The sequence below is a fragment of the Salvia hispanica genome, chromosome 6 (assembly GCF_023119035.1).
Source record: "Salvia hispanica cultivar TCC Black 2014 chromosome 6, UniMelb_Shisp_WGS_1.0, whole genome shotgun sequence".
Classification (NCBI taxonomy): domain Eukaryota; kingdom Viridiplantae; phylum Streptophyta; class Magnoliopsida; order Lamiales; family Lamiaceae; genus Salvia; species Salvia hispanica.
The window spans coordinates 19,563,314-19,581,904 of record NC_062970.1 but is presented as its reverse complement, the minus strand read 5'-3'; the positions used below and the strand labels follow the sequence as shown (position 1 = coordinate 19,581,904).

Sequence of the window (18,591 nt, the reverse complement as noted above, 5' to 3'; positions counted from 1 at the left end):
GCTGGGATCTTGACCAAATTGGAGAGCTTGTACATGACAAAGTCTCTGGCTAATAGCTTGTGCATGAAGCAGAGGCTGTATTCCTACCGTTTCTTGGAAGATCGAGGAATCAGTGAGCATCTAGAGGAGTTCAACAAGGCTGTAGTTGATGTTGAAAACATTGATGTGCAAATCAACGATGAAGATAAGGCGATTATGTTGCTGAATGCTCTGTCAAAGAATTATGACCACCTCAGAGATGTCATGGTGTATGGGAGGGAGAAGACAATCACCCTCACTGAGGTTCAGTCGGCTCTACGTGCGAAGGAGCTACTGCCTCAGATCATAAGGAGTCTAGGTCGTGCCACTAGTGCAAAAAACCTGGCCATATCAAGAAGGATTGCTATGCATGGAAGAGGAAACAAGTTGAAGGTAATCCTTATCCTAGCTCTGATTGTATTGAAGAGTGTACTACTCCAAAAATCTTGAGTATTATGGAGAGTGGTTTGAATGGTGTGTGGATTATGGATTCTGGTTGTAGTTTTCATATGTGCCTCAATAAATCTTGGTTCTATGATATGAGAGATGCTATTGGTTATGTGCTGTTGGGAAACAATCATGTATGCAATGTGAAAGGTATTGGAATGGTGAAACTCAAAATGCATGATGGATCAATAAAGATGTTGAGTGAAGTCAGGTATATTCCAGAAGTTAAAAGGAATCTAGTGTCTCTGGGAGCCTTGGAACTAAAGGGGTACACCTTCACTTCATCTGGTGGCAAAATGAAAGTCAAGAAGGGACAACAGACAGTGATGGAGGCAGAACGAAGAAACATCCTATATTATATGCTAGCTGAGGCAGTAAGTGGTGACTCAAACTCAGTGTCAATTGATGATTTGAGGTTATGGCATGAGAGATTGGGACATCTAGCAGAAGGGAGCTTGAAAGAACTGATAAAATCTGGCATTCTCCCAGGAAATACCTCCTTAACTCTTGGTCCATGTGAGCACTGTGTTCTTGGAAAGGCAAAGAGGACTCCATTCCCTACAGGTACTGATAAGGCTCGTTTCATGCATCGGTTTAAGGTTAAAATTCTGTGCATTTGGGGCGCTAATGTGCGTTATTGAGTTCAGGTGCGTAGTAAATCTGCCGGACCCGTAAGTTGCTGTTACCTGACCTGGCAGATGCAAAGAGATGAAATTGAAGTAAAAATCAGAAGTCATCGTTCGGACCTGGGAGAATCAAAAGTTGGCGATAGGAGCAGAATGGAGCGAGAGCAGATTATTTTAAAGAGTCTTACTCAAGGGCAAGAGCGTCAAATCACCAGAGGGATACCCTAGGGATCAGAGCCTCACATATATAAGGAGCTCAACCTTGAAGAACAGGACAGACCGTGAACAACCACTTCTACGCTTTCCTAGCTCTAGTTCTAGTTCCATACTTCAAATTTTCATTTCTTGTTGCTGCGCACTTGGACATGGAGGATTCTGGCCACCGTGGTTCTCATCGTCATCGTTATTGTGCTGTGTAACACCGCCTTGTGAAGGCGAAGAAACAATTTTACTTGCTTTCGTTTAGTACTTTGTGGTTTTTAAGTTTGCAACTCTAGTTTCCGACTTCGATCCGCTAGATTCAGACTTATTTCTAGTTATTATGGAAGTTTATGTTTGCTTTTGGTTGGATGTCTCTGAGTTTATGTTTATCTCTTGTTTTTAGCTTTTGTTCTTGTTTGTTATTGAATGTTTGGAGCTGAAATACGTTGGTTTGTTGATAGACGCTGGGGATTTGCATATGCAGATGTTTGGATTTGTTGAATCTTGGTGTTTTAGAGTTGAAGTTTCACATATTTGGTGCTTGATGTTTACGTTGTGCATGATTATGGCTATTTACTTTCTGTTTCTGCATCCTTTAGGTCCAGTAGCGTAGATCTGGTAGTTGAGGCTTTAATTTCTCGTTTTAAGTCTAGATCTGAAGTTTGCTCTGTTTTCATGGTGTTTAAAACTCTGTTTTACCTGCTATTCTCGTTTGATTCCCGAAGAAGATGAAGTTGTTGGTAGTTAGAACCAGATCTGCTTTATGTCAGTACTTTTCAGCATGTACTTTGCTTTTTCTGCATGTCCCCTAGACCCTGTCAGTACGATCTGCTTGTCTTTTTACTTTTCTGCATGCTTTGCCAGACCCTGGTAATTTAAGAAAACTTGTCTTGCTTTTCGCTTTATGCTTGTCTGTCCAAATTAGGAAAGTCTGTCTAGTTAAGTTTACTCCAGTTGTCTTAGAACTTTAAAATATCTCAGTTTCTCTAAGTCATGTATGTTCCGTACGCTCTCAGTTCTTAGACCCAGTAGGTAGATGTAAAATTTTTATCATCTCTTAGACCAAGTAGTTTTAAGTTCTCGACCCACAAAAATTGCGTGGCAGCAGCCAAACCCCTTTTCCCAAAACATCATCAAATGCAGTTTCGTAACACATTCTTCCTCGTGGGATCGATCCTTTACTTCCCTGTGCTAAGTTGTAGTATAGTGGGTTGAGGTTTTTGAAGGAATAGAGTGCATCCAACGACCCCTTTCTGATAGTTTCATGATCTTCTAGCCTCTGAAGTCTAGTCGAATCCTCTGGACCTGTTAGATCGAGTGACACATATCACACAGCACAAACCTGCACTGCACTTCTAGAGCCTGTCAAAATGGCGCTGTTGCCGGGGATAGCATGGTGTTATTTGTGTGTTTGAGAATGTTTTGGTGTAAATAGTTTATTTACTATGTTTTCTTTTGTTTTCTTTTTTTCAGTTTATGAACAGGAGCTACCGGTTCGGACACTGGAACAACTCACCTGGTTGGAGGAGCGCCCAGACTAGTTGGCGGGTCAAGGAAGCGATATTCCCAGTTACCACCAGATTGGGGCTTACAACAGGGGATCCAGTTCACCTGAGTTCGGAGAGCGACGAGGAGTCAACTTCGTCAGTTAAGAAGGAACCAAAGTCAACCTCAGAAACAGAGGAGGAAAGTGTTGAAGGTATGGCCAACGTAGGCGACGACGATCCGGAGATCGGCTGGCTCACTGCCCATTTGGATGGCGAGCCAGCCCAGGCTATCGTCTCTACCCAGCGCCAGAGGGCGATTGACATCAAAACTAATGTGCTGGATATTCTACCCAATTTCTCGGGTCGGAGGAATGAGTGTCCATATGAATTCCTCAATGAGTTCAGTAAGCTTTGCAGTATTCAGAAGAGGCACAACGATGCAACAAAGGAGGATTACCGACTACGCGCGATCCCGTTTGCGCTGAAGGGAGAGGCTAACACGTGGTTATTAAGGTTGCCTCCCGACTCGATCCATACGTGGAAAGACTTCAAGTTGGAATTTCTGGATTACTTTTTCCCTTCTAACAAAACAAATGCTCTTAAGAAGGAGATCCAGGAATGCAAGCAGGAGTATGATGAATCGTTGAGCCAATACTGGTCAAGATTTAAGGGGCTGCTCGATGCTTGCCCAAACCACCGGATGATGGAAGCCGAAACTTACTATCTATTCTATGAAGGGGCAAAACCTGAGTCCAAAGATCTGATGAATACCGCTAGCGGAGGAAATTTCACCAAGAGGAAGGTGAGCGAGGCCCGAGAGATAATGGGAAGATTAATTGATGCAAAAAAGGCATACGATTCACCTCATACCATCCTAAGGAGGGGAAGTGCGGATGCAGTCACAGTGCAAAATGAAAAAAGGATGGATGCCCGAGTGGATGCAAGGATGGACGTTAGAATGGAGCAGCTGGAGAAGACTATTCTAACTGCCCTAGGGAAGAACGATTCACCGGGTCCAACAGAAAAAGAAAAACAAGCACTGGGTCCAGAGGATGGTTACAATTATTGCGGATCTCAAGGAGGGATGGATTGTCCAGCCCATATAAATGCTGTAGGAAATTAGAACCAAAATAATCAAGGCAGCAATTGGAACCAGTGGAGAATCAAAGACGCTCCATGGAGGGACAATCATGCTTCAGGTTGTCCGATGGGAATCAAAATCCTCAACTCCAGATTACTAACTCAGAAGGAAACCAAGGGAACCAATCCAACTAGCCCGGAAGGAATCAAGAGGGACATGGCAACTAGAATCAAGGAGCACAAGGTAATTGGAGTCAGGGAGGTCAAGAAAATCAACCCAGCTGGAACAATAGGAATCAAAATAACCAGGGAAGCTCATATGTACCCCCACACCAGAGGAACAACAACTATCAGGGACCAGGGAATCAGTACTACAATAACCAAGGAGGTCAAGGAAACTTTCGCCCGCCTCAAGGGGTTGGACCAAATCATAGTCAAGGGCCAAGTGGCAGTCAGCCGAACTCCCGAACCCAGAGAAATCTGGACGATATGGTCCATGACCTAGTGAGTTCTCAACAGCACATGCAAAACAACTTGCTGGCAAACAATGACGTGGTCCACAAGCTCCAGGATGCTCAGCAGGAACACAAGGCCGCGATGGATCTGATGTCAAAGCAATTATCTCAGATCACAACGTCCCTGAGCGACATGCGAGGAAATGAAGGGAGGATTCCAGCCTCAGTAAAGCCACCAGAAAGGGAAAATATCAGCCAAGTTACCCTGAGATCCGGGAAAGCATATGAAGGACCCAAGCTGAAGGTAAATGATGAAATGCCAGTGCCGATGAGCGAAGATGTTATCCACCCGGTCCAGCAAAAAGAAGAAGTTAGAGCAGAGGATGATATCCAAGCCGGTGACTTGGGAGGATCGTTACCTCGGATGGCTGACCCATTTTTCTTAGACCCGGAGCCTGAGGTAGAAACTGAAAAAGAGAAAGGAGAGGCGAAAAAGCCCTCTAAGGAAGATCCGACCAACGTAGCAAAGAGGATTAAACCTTTCCCCTACCGAGGGGATGCCAAGAAGAAAAAGGACAACCCCGTGGATTTCATGGAGATCTTTGGAAAGTTGGAGATCAATCTCCCGTTCCTGGAGGCTATGAAGCTGCCCCTGTTCAGCAAATTCATTAAGGAGTTCATTGTGGGCAAGGCAAAATCCGATGGAAAGATCGTGATCGGGGAGAATGTATCTGCAGTAATTCAAAAGAGGATAATGCCGTCGAAGCAAACTGACCTAGGTATGTTTACCTTACCTATCACTATAGGAGGTGTCAGAGTCGAGCATGCTATGTGTGATCTAGGTGCATCTATTAATGTGTTACCGTTTTCCATATATAAAAAACTGGTAGGAGCAAGAATGACTGATACGAAAGTGGTGATCCAGTTAGCTAATAGATCATGCATTAGCCCTGAAGGAGTGTCAGAAAATGCGATAGTTAAAGCTCATGATTTTCTATACCCTGCCGATTTCCATGTGATTAAAATGAGTGACAACGAAACTGCTGAGTCTAGTGGCGTACTTTTAGGAAGACCATTTTTGAGGACCACTAAGACTATAATTGACGTTTTTGATGGCACCATCTGTTTAGATTATAATGGGGAGAAATTCACTTTTAGTATTGATGAAGCTATGAGGAAACCACTTGACGTGGAAAACCTCCATTTTGTTGATGTGATTAACCCCCTGGTCCAGGAGTTTCTTGAGACCGAACTATTGTAGGAACAGGCTGATACCTCGGAGATGACTGAATCCATGAGGAAAGAAGTTGCAGGATGGTGTGAGGCAGTTATTAAACAAGGGCTATCTGATGAAGAAATCACAAAGGCAATAATGGATTTCTGTGGCGAGGCAGGATCCCCTGGGTCCAAGGGATCAGTCCAACTGGCCAGTGTGGAAAAGTTGCCAGAGTTGGACGAGCTGGTCAAGAAAGGTATGGAGAAGAATCTGTTGCCACCTGAAGTACCCCCTCCAAAGAAAGAGTTGAAGAACCTTCCTCCGGGTCTGAAGTATGCCTACTTAGGCGAAGGCGAATCTCTGCCTGTCATAATCAACAACCTTCTGACCCAGGAGCAGGAAGTCAAGCTATTGGAAGTGCTGGGGAGGAACCAGAAAGCAATAGGGTGGACTCTATCTGACCTAGTGGGGATCAGCCCCGATCTATGTATGCACCACATCCGTTTGGAAGAAGGAGCCAAGGCACACCGGGATCTCCAGAGGAAACTCAACCCCAACATGAGAGAGGAAGTCTTAAAGGAAGTATTGAAGCTGCTGGCCCTGGGAATCATATACTCCATTCCCGATAGTGAGTGGGTGAGTCCTGTCCACATGGTGCCGAAGAAATCAGGAATACAAGTAGTCAAGAATGACCGCAACGAGCTTGTGCCCACAAGGCTAGTCACGGGGTGGAGAATGTGCATAGACTACAGGAAACTCAATGCGGCCACACGAAAGGATCATTTCCCGCTACCCTTCATCGACCAAATGCTGGAAAGGTTGGCGGGAAATCAATACTTCTGCTTTCTAGATGGCTACAGTGGATACTTCCAAATATATGTCAATCCGGAGGATCAGGAGAAGACCACATTTACCTGCCCCTTTGGAACATACGCCTACCGGAGAATGCCTTTTGGTCTGTGCAACGCACCTGGGACATTTCAGCGATGCATGATGAGCATTTTCTCGGATCTACTGGAGGACTGCATCGAAATATTTATGGATGATTTCACCGTATATGGAGATTCTTTCGAGACTTGCCTGGGGCACCTAGATGTTGTTTTGGAGAGATGCAGGAAGAAGAACCTGGTGCTGAACTATGAGAAATGCCACTTTATGGTCAAGGAAGGGATAGTACTGGGACATATTGTATCTGAGAGGGGCATCGAGGTAGATCAAGCAAAAGTGGAGGTGATCTCTAAGCTTCCACACCCAACGAATCAGAAGGAGATTCGAGGATTCTTGGGGCATGCAGGGTTCTACCGAAGGTTCATTAAGGACTTCGCAAAAATCGCCCAACCCCTGACAAGACTACTCCAGAATGAGGTGGAATTTGAGTTTGATGATAAGTGTCACAGCTACTCAAGGATCGTCTGGTCACAGCTCCGATAATCCGCTCGCCCAACTGGGATTATCCCTTCGAGGTAATGTGCGATGCGAGTGACTTTGCAGTAGGAGCAGTGTTGGGCCAGAGGATCGAAGGAAAAAGTTATGTCATATTTTATGCCTCAAAGACTCTCAACCAGGCCCAGAAGAACTATGACACCACCGAGAAGGAGATGCTGGTTGTGGTGTACTCATTTGAAAAATTCCGACCATATCTACTGGGGTCGAGGGCAATAGTGTTCACTGACCATGCAGCCATTAAATATCTCCTAGCCAAGAAGGAATCTAAGCCAAGGCTAATCCGATGGGTGCTGCTATTGCAAGAGTTCGACTGGGAAGTCAGAGATAAGAGAGGGACCGAGAATAGAGTGGCTGACCATTTAAGCAGGATTACCCAGGGAGAAGATGAGGAAGCCGTCCCTGATGCTTTTCCAGAGGAGCACTTGTATTACTTAGGGGAATCCACTAGACCAATCAGATGGGTAGCAGTGTTAGCATTAACTGGGCCCGAGGAGTCAGAGAAACGGAAAGGCAAGCCGAATGACGAGCCTTGGTTCGCGGACCTGGCGAATTATTTAGTTACTGGAGAATTACCTACCGCGCAAGAAATCACTAGGGCCCAGAGGATGAAGATTAAAAGTGATTCCAAGTACTACTTTTGGGATGACCCATACCTCTGGAAGATGGGTCCAGATCAAGTAATAAGAAGGTGTATTCCAGAGTGGGAGCAAAGAGACGTGCTAAACCATTGCCATGCACTAGCGTGTGGTGGCCATTTCGGCCCAAGGAAAACGGCAAGAAAGGTTCTGGATAGCGGTTTCTACTGGCCTTCGTTGAATAGGGATGCTTATGAGTTCTGCCAGAATTGTAACAGGTGCCAACTGACCGGAGGGATTTCTATGAGAGATGAGATGCCACAGACTCCTATAATAGTCTGCGAGATCTTTGATGTTTGGGGCATGGACTTCATGGGCCCATTTCCCTCCTCGTATGAAAATACGTATATATTGGTTGCTGTGGATTACGTGTCCAAATGGATAGAGGCCAAGGCTACAAGTTCAAGTGACGCGAAGGAAGTTTCGAAGTTTCTAAAGACCAATATTTTCAACTGATATGGCGTGCCCCGAGCGATCATCTCAGACCAAGGGACTCACTTCTGCAATAGGACGATTGAAGCACTGATGAGAAAATATGGAGTCCACCATCGGTTATCTACTCCATATCATCCCCAGTCAAATGGGCAGGCTGAAATCTCGAATCGAGAGATCAAGGGCATCCTGGAGAAGACGGTGAATACATCAAGGAAGGACTGGAGCAAGCGTCTGGGTGATGCCCTCTGGGCCTATAGAACCGCTTACAAGACACCAATATGAATGTCACCCTATAGATTGGTATTTGGAAAAATATGCCACCTGCCCGTGGAGATAGAGCACAAAGCGTATTGGGCAGTCAAGGAAATGAATATGAAGGCTCATGCCTGTGAGGAGGAGAGGAAGATGCAACTGCAGGAGCTAGAGGAATTAAGGCTGAAGTCATATGATTCGGCCATGTGGTATAAGGAGAGGGCCAAACTCTGGCACGACAAAAACCTTCGGGTCAAGGAGCTGCAGGTCGGGCAGAAAGTACTCCTTTTTCAGTCAAAGCTCAAGCTCATGCCTGGGAAGCTGAAGTCCAAGTGGATAGGGCCTTACATAATTGTTGGCATTCGAGCGCATGGAGCAGTGGAAATTCAGGGAGTCAATGCTAACTCTGTTCCTTTCCTTGTTAATGGTCATAGAGTGAAAGTGTTTAGGGATAGCTCGGAGTTGTGTGAAGTGGAAGAAATTCCACTCCACACACCTTCCACTATTGCCTAGTAAGCCATGTTTAAATATTCTTCGGGAATTACTGGGTCAGGTAGATAGGGTAAAATTTTCGATCAGCTGACTGGACCAGTTAATTCCCAAGAATATTTAAACATTTAGATGTAAATAACATGAATAAGTTTTTTTTTTTTATGAAATTCAAAAAATATATATACTTCTAAAACCCAAAAAGATTTTTGAAAATTTTGATCGTCTGTGGAAATGCACAAGTATAAAAGGCTCATCTCTTTGACCCAGGCGTTCAGCAAATTTCGTTGTTTTTATTAAGTGTTTCGGAGTACCCGGTCAGAGGGAAGTGAGAAAAATCAGGGGGAAGTTTGAATTTTGAAATTCAAAAAGCTGGCGAGGCGTACGGTTGCTTGCGTCAGAGACGCGACCGTTCGCCTGCAGCCAATCATGATATTCCTTTTCTTATTTTTATTTTATTTTATTTTCTTTTCCTTTTATTTCTTTTATTTTCCTTTTATTTTCTTTTTCCTAAAATAACTTCCCTAAAAACTAATTAAATTCCCTCACCTAAAATTATTTTCTCATAACTCACCATTCCCAAACTTTCCTTTCTCTCTGCAGATCCGAGAACCATCAAACCCACCGCCATTAATCACCGCCATAAAACACCGCCGTAGACGAAGATGCAGAAAAATCCGGCTTCACGCACAACTCGTGGGAAGAACCCGCCGAAGGAAAAACCCAAAAAGAAAGCAACAAAGGCGGCGAGTTCGACTCCCGCGGCCGAGAAACCACCATCACCGCCACCAGAGAAAGATCCAACACCCACATCACCTGAAGTTCCGTCACCGCCCATGCCGACCGAGGATCAACCACAATAGGACATCAGCCGAGATAGCCCTGCCGCCGAAATCATTCCCGCCGGAGCAGAGTCCGACGACGAAGAACTAGACGAAGAGGTCATACAAGAATTCATGAAGAAATATGGGAAGAAGCCAAAGGCGAGCAAGTTCTTCGCCAAGATGTCGGAGGCATGCCGGAAACAAGAAGAGGTAATCCCTGCCCTAACCCCACTTACAATTCCACCAAGGCCCAAAACGTTAATCGAAACACCCACTGCACAAGCCTTACCCACACACTCAGAAAACCCCCAAATTTTACCCGAAACCCTAACCCAAGAGACGAACCCCCCACACACTATTCCTCAAACAGAAACCGAACCCCATGTCGAACCCTCTGTAAATGAAGAAGAAACTGGAGAGGAGGAGGGTGATATGATGGATACTGAGGAAGCAGAAAGAGAGGAGGGAGGGGGTAGTCTAGTTGAGCAAGAAGAAACACTGGACGTAGAGGCCATTGGGTCAGGGGATGAGGAATACAAGGGAGAGGGTGAAGATGGTGATAAAATAGAGGAGGTGGAGCAAGAAGAAACAGGGGATGTGGAAGAGACGGAGGAACAAGGTGTAGAGGAGACTGTGGATGATGGGAAGGGTAGTGAGGGCAGCGTAGGTGAAGAAGGTGAAGCAATTGATGACAAGGAGGCTGAGAAGGAGATAGAGGAGGAAGAAAATGCTAAAGAGGAGGATGTTGAGAAGAAGGAAGAAAGAGACGGCGATGAACAAGATGCCGAGAAAGTGTGTGAACAGATAGAGACAGACATCGTCGTGATAGACGATATAACTACTGATGACCAAGGGACCCCAACTGATGAGAAGCTGACGAGGAGGCACTCTCGTCGTAATAGGAAGCAAGTGGATGAGGCAGAGGCAGACAGGCCCGAGCACCTAAGGCTGAAGGACACAGAGGAGGCAGGGGATGATATCTCCCTGGTCCAGGAGACTGTGGCAGCCGAGAAGGAAATCTCTCCGGAGGCTATGGAGACGAGATACGAGGCAGAAAGGAAAAGGAAGGGGAAGCATACTGCTAAGCCCCAACAAAAGAAAACTCGCCCCGCAAACACCACTGTAGTGATTAGCGAGCCGGAGGCGATCCGTGTGCCGTTTGCCCATCCAACTGAAGAAGAGGAGGCTGAGATACCAGCCGTGGAGGAGAGCCCTTTCGAAACAATGGAGGTCCTTGTGACCAAGAGATTGTTGGAATCCATGGTCCAGTTTGAGGACCCAAAGCTGCAGAAGGCATGCGATGGCCGAGCCACGAATGGGAAGTCGGCAAAATCCGGAAAGAAGCTGTGCCTCTCGGACCTGGAGGAAATGGGAGTGGAGAAGAAGTTCATCTCCTACTTCAAAAGCATCGGGTTTGAGTGGCTTCTCAACCACAACAATGCGGAGGTGTCGGTGGCTCTGGCGAAGGAGTTCTTCACGTCCTTCAAGTTCAAACAATCTACAGATCTCGATGCAGACACAATCTCTTTCAGGATGTTCAACGAGGAGATGGAGATGAGTATAAGGGAGTGGTCGTTGAGACTGGGACTACTGACGCCCGAGGAGGAGGAAGAAGGAGCGTGGAATGAGAGAGAGATCGGCGCACCCAAGTATACAGCAGGCTTCGATGCTGAAGAGGCATGGAGGATGGTTGCCCACAAAAAGGTGGCCAGGTTCAAGACAAGCTCATCGAAGGGGATACACATCACTGACCCTGTACTCCGATTGGCACAAGTATATATCGGGTACAATCTCTTGGGTCAAGTGGGTGCAACCCTCACTACTCCAAAGCTGTATTTCATGTGGTGCATGCTGAACAACGTGAAAGTCCACCTCGGGTACTGGACTGCCTATGCATGCCAGAGAGTCAGGACTCACTCCGACCACCATCTCTACACGTGAAACTTGCTGGGAGCATACCTCCAGAGAAATGTGTCAATGAAGATAACCAACTCAGTCACCAACCTACCAATGTGTAGCGACCCAGGATACTTCGATCTCCTGTTCTTCTTCAACAAGGGATTGACGATAATGAAGGATGGAGTGCTGAGATTTTACGAAGTAGGGAAAGCTGACGGAGTGAAGATAAAGAACAGAGATGGCGGATGAAGAAGGTGATGAGAAAGTGGCAAGTGAAAGGTGGCAGACAAGGATGGAAGAAACAATGTTGAAGCTGGGAGCAAATACGGTGCAGCAACAGGAGATCTTGCTGAAGCTGCACCAGGAGGCGGTAACTCAGAGGGAGATGATGGCCGCGCAAGCTGACAAGATGGCCCAGGCCGTGGAGACAATGATGAAAATGGTCACCGTGGTTGACCAGAAGATCCTCCGGGCCCAGCAGCAGCGCATGCCTCCGAAGTTGCCCATAGAATCTAGGCAGCTGACCCCAAGAGTCACCCCAGAGAAGCCAGCCTCCGGCGCCTAGGGAATGCCACAAGAGAAGAAGAGGTAGGACAGTGAGACCACCACCAGTGTACCAGAAAAGAAGAGGAAGGACAGCGAGACCACCACCAGCGTACCAGTGAAAAAGGATACCCTCAGGCCAGGGGAACAGAAGGCCAAGAAGGATGATGAACCAAAGCCCAGCCAGAAGAAAGCAAAGACGGTGCCCAAGAAGTCTGGTCCCACGGGGGACCAGAGCCAGAATTGACCCCCCCATAACCAAGTAATTTTAAATTTCAGTTTTTTTTATATATGTCTTTTTATGTTTTAGTTCTTTTTACAAAGCATGCCCGTTTTTATGTGTCTGTGAATATTTGTGTTATCTTTATGTATATATGTGTTAGCTATCTTCTCCCACTTAGCCCGATGCTCGGTCTAAGTGTGAGAAGTTTGTTTTTATATAGCATGCTTTGGTGTCTGATTAATTTAACAAAGTCTAAGTCTTTGTTTTAGTAGACCGGTTGTGGGCGTCGTCCACTTTAAGGTAACACGGTCAATTCTAAACAAAGAAAAAGGTGAATTTCACAACCTAGATGGAATTTGACTATCCATCGAGAAAGGTTGCAATGTCAGTCCACATATTTCTAAGCCTTACTAAAATAAGATGACATTGGTGTGGTATAGCACTGAACGGATCTAATAGCAAGACTTGTCCTTGGGCTATCTACTGAAAGGCGAGGTCTTGATAATATTTGTTTCTTAATCAATGTAGGTTAGCATTGAGCATACGGTATTGATTATGCACTACTTTGACTTATCAAATGGTGCGGGTTTTTCGTAACCCAATTATCCTGATATATATTGGGTAGTGGTGATCAATATCTAGCGGTGCTAGGATTGTTATTATATTGAATCGTGCACGAGGAGAGTCTCGTTTGATAATGTCCTCAAGAGGAGCGCGAAACAAGGTTTTATTATTTGGAACCTAGCTAGTTGGAGTTTGATTACACTATGAATAATAAATAAGTGTTTCATGCTAAGTCCACTCTTGGAATTAATAAGAAGTTAATTAATTACGTCAATAGCAGACATTAATTAATTAATGGACATTTTAATCTTAAGCACGGGAAATGAAAGTTAAACGGAAACCCGGATTACTTGTAATTTCGGATTTGGATGGGGAGAGTTCAATATTACTTCTGTAGTGGCTGCTCGTAATATTCCAATTATAACTTATATTAAATTGTGGGTTCAATTTAATTAGTAAAAAGTAAATTGGATGAGCCTATATCCAAAACCTACCATAGATCCCTGTCTGGGCCCAAAAGGAACTTAATATAAATAGGAGAATAAAGGAGACAGAAATAACACAATTTTCATTACTGAAATTTTCAAAAATATCAGCTCCATTAGCTGTAGGAATTTTCGAATTGCTCTCCTATTCCCAAAAGGATTTCTTCTGTCTTCTTTATTTAAGTCCTAGTATTCTAGTAAGATCAGCCCACACTGATATTGGGATACAGTTCGGGAACCAGAGAGAATATTTGTGGTCTAGTACTCAAAGCATCACGTGGAGAAGAAGCTAGCCATCTTCAATTCTTTGGAGAATTAATTAGGTATTTTTCTGCTCCGTAGAAAAGCGTGTTTTAGGTTTCATTATTCTTAAAGCATGATTAATTCAAGTTATGAGCATGATACAAGTGATAATTACGCGAATAGGTTTTGTCTAAATAATCTGCTAAATAGATCTGATTATTATGTAATGTATTTATGTGAGCGCTTCCGCTGCCAGTTCCTTCAATTGGTATCAGAGCCAGTCTTTGGCTCTGATTATTTGGATTTAAATTTCACGAAATTCATGTATGCATGTCTTATTTGATTACGAAACATGTTCTTGTGTTTTTGTTATTTATGTTTTTGCATGATGAACCCAAGAACATTCGAATCATAGAACTTGAATTATTCGAACGAACGAGATGTGCGATTCGTCGGCGCTTGCGCCGTGACGAATCACACTACGTGCGATCGGAGTAGGGTTGTCGAGTGAGTGGGAGCCAAGGGTCGTCGGAGATGGGGCGACGTGCCGGCGAGCAAGGGCTCGCGCGCGCCATCGGGCAAACCCGACAAGCCCTAGGCGGACCCAATTGCATTCGACGATTGCGACGGAAAGTGGGAGCATGAGGACGGACGTGCGGCGACGTGAACGCGAGCAGAGGAGCTCGTCCATGCCGCCGACATTATGGAGTCTACCTCTGATGCTCCGGCGCTAGACCGCCGACGATGCGAATTGGTGGCGAAGCCACCGGAAATCGCAAACCCTAACCATAATACCTAACCTGCCGAAACCCTAGCCCTATTGGTGCGCAGCCAAGAGCAGCCAAGCCGATCCCGGCAGCTGCTGGTTGACGCGAGACCACCAGAGCGAAGGGATATCGCCGGAGCTGTGCGGCGTTCGAAGCATGGCTGGCAGGCGACGGCGGGGGAAGGGAGTCTCGGTGGTTTTTCCGTCGGGAGGAAGGGAGGAGGAAGCGGCGCGCCTTCGGGCGCGGCCTGCCGGCGGCGGTCGGGCAGCGAATTCGCCGCCCCGGCGAGCGTCTCCGGGAGGAGTCTTCAAATCTTCGTCGTGTAGATTCGTGCAAACCTCGAATCACAAGATAGAGACGAAAGATTATTTTAATGATTATTTAATTGATAAATTAATAGATATAATTAAAAATAATATTATTTAATGAAATAAAATATTTTGGGAAGATTTCCCTAGATTTTAGGAATATTTAGATTATTTTCTATATCTATGAATATTTTATATCCTAGATGATATAGATAAGAATAATTTAATAGTTTCCTAAATATAATATATATCTAGAATCTATAATAAGATAGATATATATAAGATTACATTAAATAATATAATTAATATTCTTCCTAATCTTGAACATGGAAATTATATGAGTTTAATATTTCATGTCTAATTAAGATTATAAATAATGTATTTTATTTTAGATATATCTTATAGTATGACATGAATAAGAATTAAATTCTAGATTAATTATTCCTAAACTAAGATATTAAAGATAATAAAAGATTTAATTATCCAGTCAATTAAATACCAACAGAATTTAATTAGTCTTAATCTGCCTTAAGGCTAAAGGATAATTAAATAAACCATAACTCAAATATCTAAGCGATAATTATGAACTAAAAGTTTATATATGGTCTCCATTGGTTGGAGTGCCAAATTTTGTGAAGCTGATTTTCTAATATTATCGCCACCTACAGAGTAGGGACAATAATCCTACGAAAACAGTAAGTTCATAAGGGCGGACTTCTCAAATAATAAATAGAATGAACTAGAAAGTGGTTCCTAATATTATCGCCACCTACAGAGTAGGGACAATAATCCCAAGGAACTACGAGTTTCAGGGTTCAATCAGAATTTATGAGATAGTTTGGTTTTGTTATCAACACATGAACATTGTTATGGGAGTGTGTTGTAGAAATAAAATTCTGTAATGTTAAAGATGTTGGTCGTGCTTAGGCAGCATTAGGCGTGTCGACCTCCAGAGGAGGAAGCTATTGATGCGTCGGTGTTGTGACCAGTAAATTGTCAAAATTTTAATGCGTATTAACCTCCAGAGGAGGATACAATTTATTAATTTGGTTGTTGTAAGTTTTTGAAAAGTTTTATGGTTAATCTACTCAATTTCCTTACATAAGTTTATGACAAATAGTAAAATCTTCTGTTTGCAGTGCAATAAAATCCGTCAAGATGTCTTTTAATCATCTTTCTGCCATTCTCAAAGAAAACAAACTCGAGGGCCAAAATTACATAGAATGGAAACAAAACTTGGATATCGTACTCACTACTCCGCAGCCTCCAGTCCCCGCGGATAACGCCTCGGTGGGAGTTCAGAATGCACATAAACGGTGGCATTAGGCGAATGAGATGGCTAAGTGCTACATGTTGGCATCTATGTCTTCAGTACTCAAGCATCAGCATTCTGTCATGGCGACTGCCGCCGAGATTATGCAAAATCTTACAAATCTGTTTGGTACTCAGAATCGAACGGCTAAGTCTCAAGCCTTTCGGAGTATCATGACAAAGTCTATGAAGGAAGGCACATCTGTGAGGCAACATGTCCTCGAGATGATGAGCCACCTCAATCAGATTGAGGTCTTGGGAGGGACGATCGATCCCGAGTCCCAGGTTACTATAATCCTTCAGAGTCTTCCCCCTAGCTTCCAGCAGTTCAAGCTCAACTTCGAGATGAACAAGCGGGATTATACTTTGGCTGAGCTGCTGACTGAACTTCAGTCGGCGGAGGAACTTATGGTTAAAGCTAAGGTAGCCATGCTAAGTTTGGCGCCTAATTCCTCTGGCTCTAAGCCTAGAAGAGGAAAGAAAAAGGCACCAAACCCAGTGGCAGCTAAGAATGCTATGGGAAAGAAGAAACAGAGAGGTGACAAGAAGCCAACTGGAAAGTGCTTCAAATGTGGAGAGAAAGGTCATTGGAAGCCAGATTGTCCTAAGAAGGGCAAGGCTACAGGTATGCACCATGCTCTAGTAGTCGAGTCATGTTTGGCTTCGACATCTACTCATACTTGGGTTATTGATACTGGAGCAACTGATCATATATGTTTTGATCCTGACTTAATGCAGGTGACAAGACGGTTACATGATCGTGAGATCGAAGTCCAGCTGGGCGACGCTACAAAAGTGGCGGCCGTTGCAGTGGGAGACATTTATTTACGTTTTTCTAGTGATAGATTTTTGATTTTGAAGAATGTTTTGTTGATACCTTCTTTTAGAAGAAATTTAATTTCAGTTTCTAAATTGTCTTATGATGGATATTCGATTTCTTTTAATGACAATTGCGTTATTAAGAAAGATGGCTCTTATATCTGTCGTGGTATCATGGAAAACAATCTGTACACAATCACTTCTACACAATTTAATCAACGTAAATCAGAACTCAATGCTACATCGAAAATTTCTAAGAAAAGAAAACAACCTTCAAGTTCAATGAATGACATGTACTTATGGCACCTTAGACTTGGTTATGCCAACGAAAGAAGGATTCATGCGATGGTTGATCAAGATCTTATCAAAGGTCTTGAGAAGGAACCATTTTCGAAGTGTGAATCCTGTCTCGAAGGCAAGATGACTAAGAGACCTTTTAGGTCAAAGGGGAATAGGGCCAAGGAAGTACTTGAGCTCATTCATACTGATGTGTGTGGACCAATGTCAACCGAGGCAAGGGGCGGCTATCGATACTTCGTCACCTTTATAGATGACTTCTCGAAAGTTGGATATGTCTATTTGATGCGCTACAAGTCTGAAACTTTTGACAAGTTCAAGGAGTTTAAGGCTAATGTAGAGACGCGTCATGGTAAGACTATCAAATGCCTGCGATCTGATCGCGGAGGCGAATACCTAAGTGCCGAGTTTTTGGACTACTTATCAGTAGCGGGAATTCAATCCCAAACGACTGCACCGGGCACACCCCAGCAGAATGGCGTGGCTGAAAGAAGGAATATGACCTTATTAAATATGGTCCGGTCGATGATGAGTTATGCACGGTTACCTGTTTCGTTTTGGGGGCATGCTTTGCTTTCAGCAAACTATCTCTTAGACAACTTACCTTCTAAATCTGTTCCTACTACCCCATATGAGTTGTGGAATGGGCGAAAGCCAAATCTGGAACATCTCAGAGTATGGGGGTGTCCGGCTCATGTATTGGAAAAGGATCCAACTAAGCTGGAATCTAGGACGGAGGTTTGTGTGTTTATAGGATACCCTAGAGGAATGAAAGCTTATGAATTCTATAGTCTCAAAGATCAGAAAGTGATTGTGAGCACTCATGCCACATTCTTAGAGGAAGACTATGTAATGAATCATAAGCCCAGCAGTGAGATAGCTCTTGAAGAGCTAACTCAAGTCACAACTTCCAATAACCAAGAACAATCACCTAGTGTAACAACAATTCCAGAAATTTCAACTAATACACCAGATATTGTAGTGCCGCGTCGCAGTGGGAGGGTCTCTCATGAACCCGAAAGATACATTGGTTTGGGAGAGTGCATGGATCACTCCTCGGACAGCAATGTACTTGATCCCTGGAATCTTGCAGAGGCGCAGGCAGATGTCGATCATTGCGAATGGGTGAAAGCAATGGATTCGGAACTATAATCAATGGTAGACAAAGACGTCTATGATTTGTCTGTCCTACCCGAAGGCTGTACTGCCATTGGGAGCAAGTGGATATACAAACGTAAACGTGGACCCGATGGACGAGTTAAAGTCTTTAAGGCAAGACTAGTGGCTAAGGGGTATACCCAAAAGGAAGGCATCGATTTTGATGAGACCTTCTCCCCAGTGGCCATGCTCAAATCGATCCGTATACTTTTGTCTATAGCAGCTTACATGGATTGGGAAGTATGGCAGATGGACGTTAAGACTGCGTTTTTAAACGGGAGTCTTGAGGAGACCATCTACATGGAACAACCCGAAGGCTATGTGGTAAAGGGCAAGGAACACATGGTTTGGAAGCTTAAGAAG

General features: G+C 44.3%; 1 protein-coding gene across 1 annotated transcript; it reads left to right on the top strand.

Moving 5' to 3' along the window:
- The first annotated feature begins 4,348 nt into the window (after window positions 1–4,348).
- On the top strand, window positions 4,349–5,575 carry LOC125194870. Its single transcript, XM_048093084.1, has one exon. The coding sequence runs from the start codon at window positions 4,349–4,351 to the stop codon at window positions 5,573–5,575; it is 1,227 nt and encodes a 408-aa protein (XP_047949041.1).
- Window positions 5,576–18,591: the final 13,016 nt, after the last annotated feature.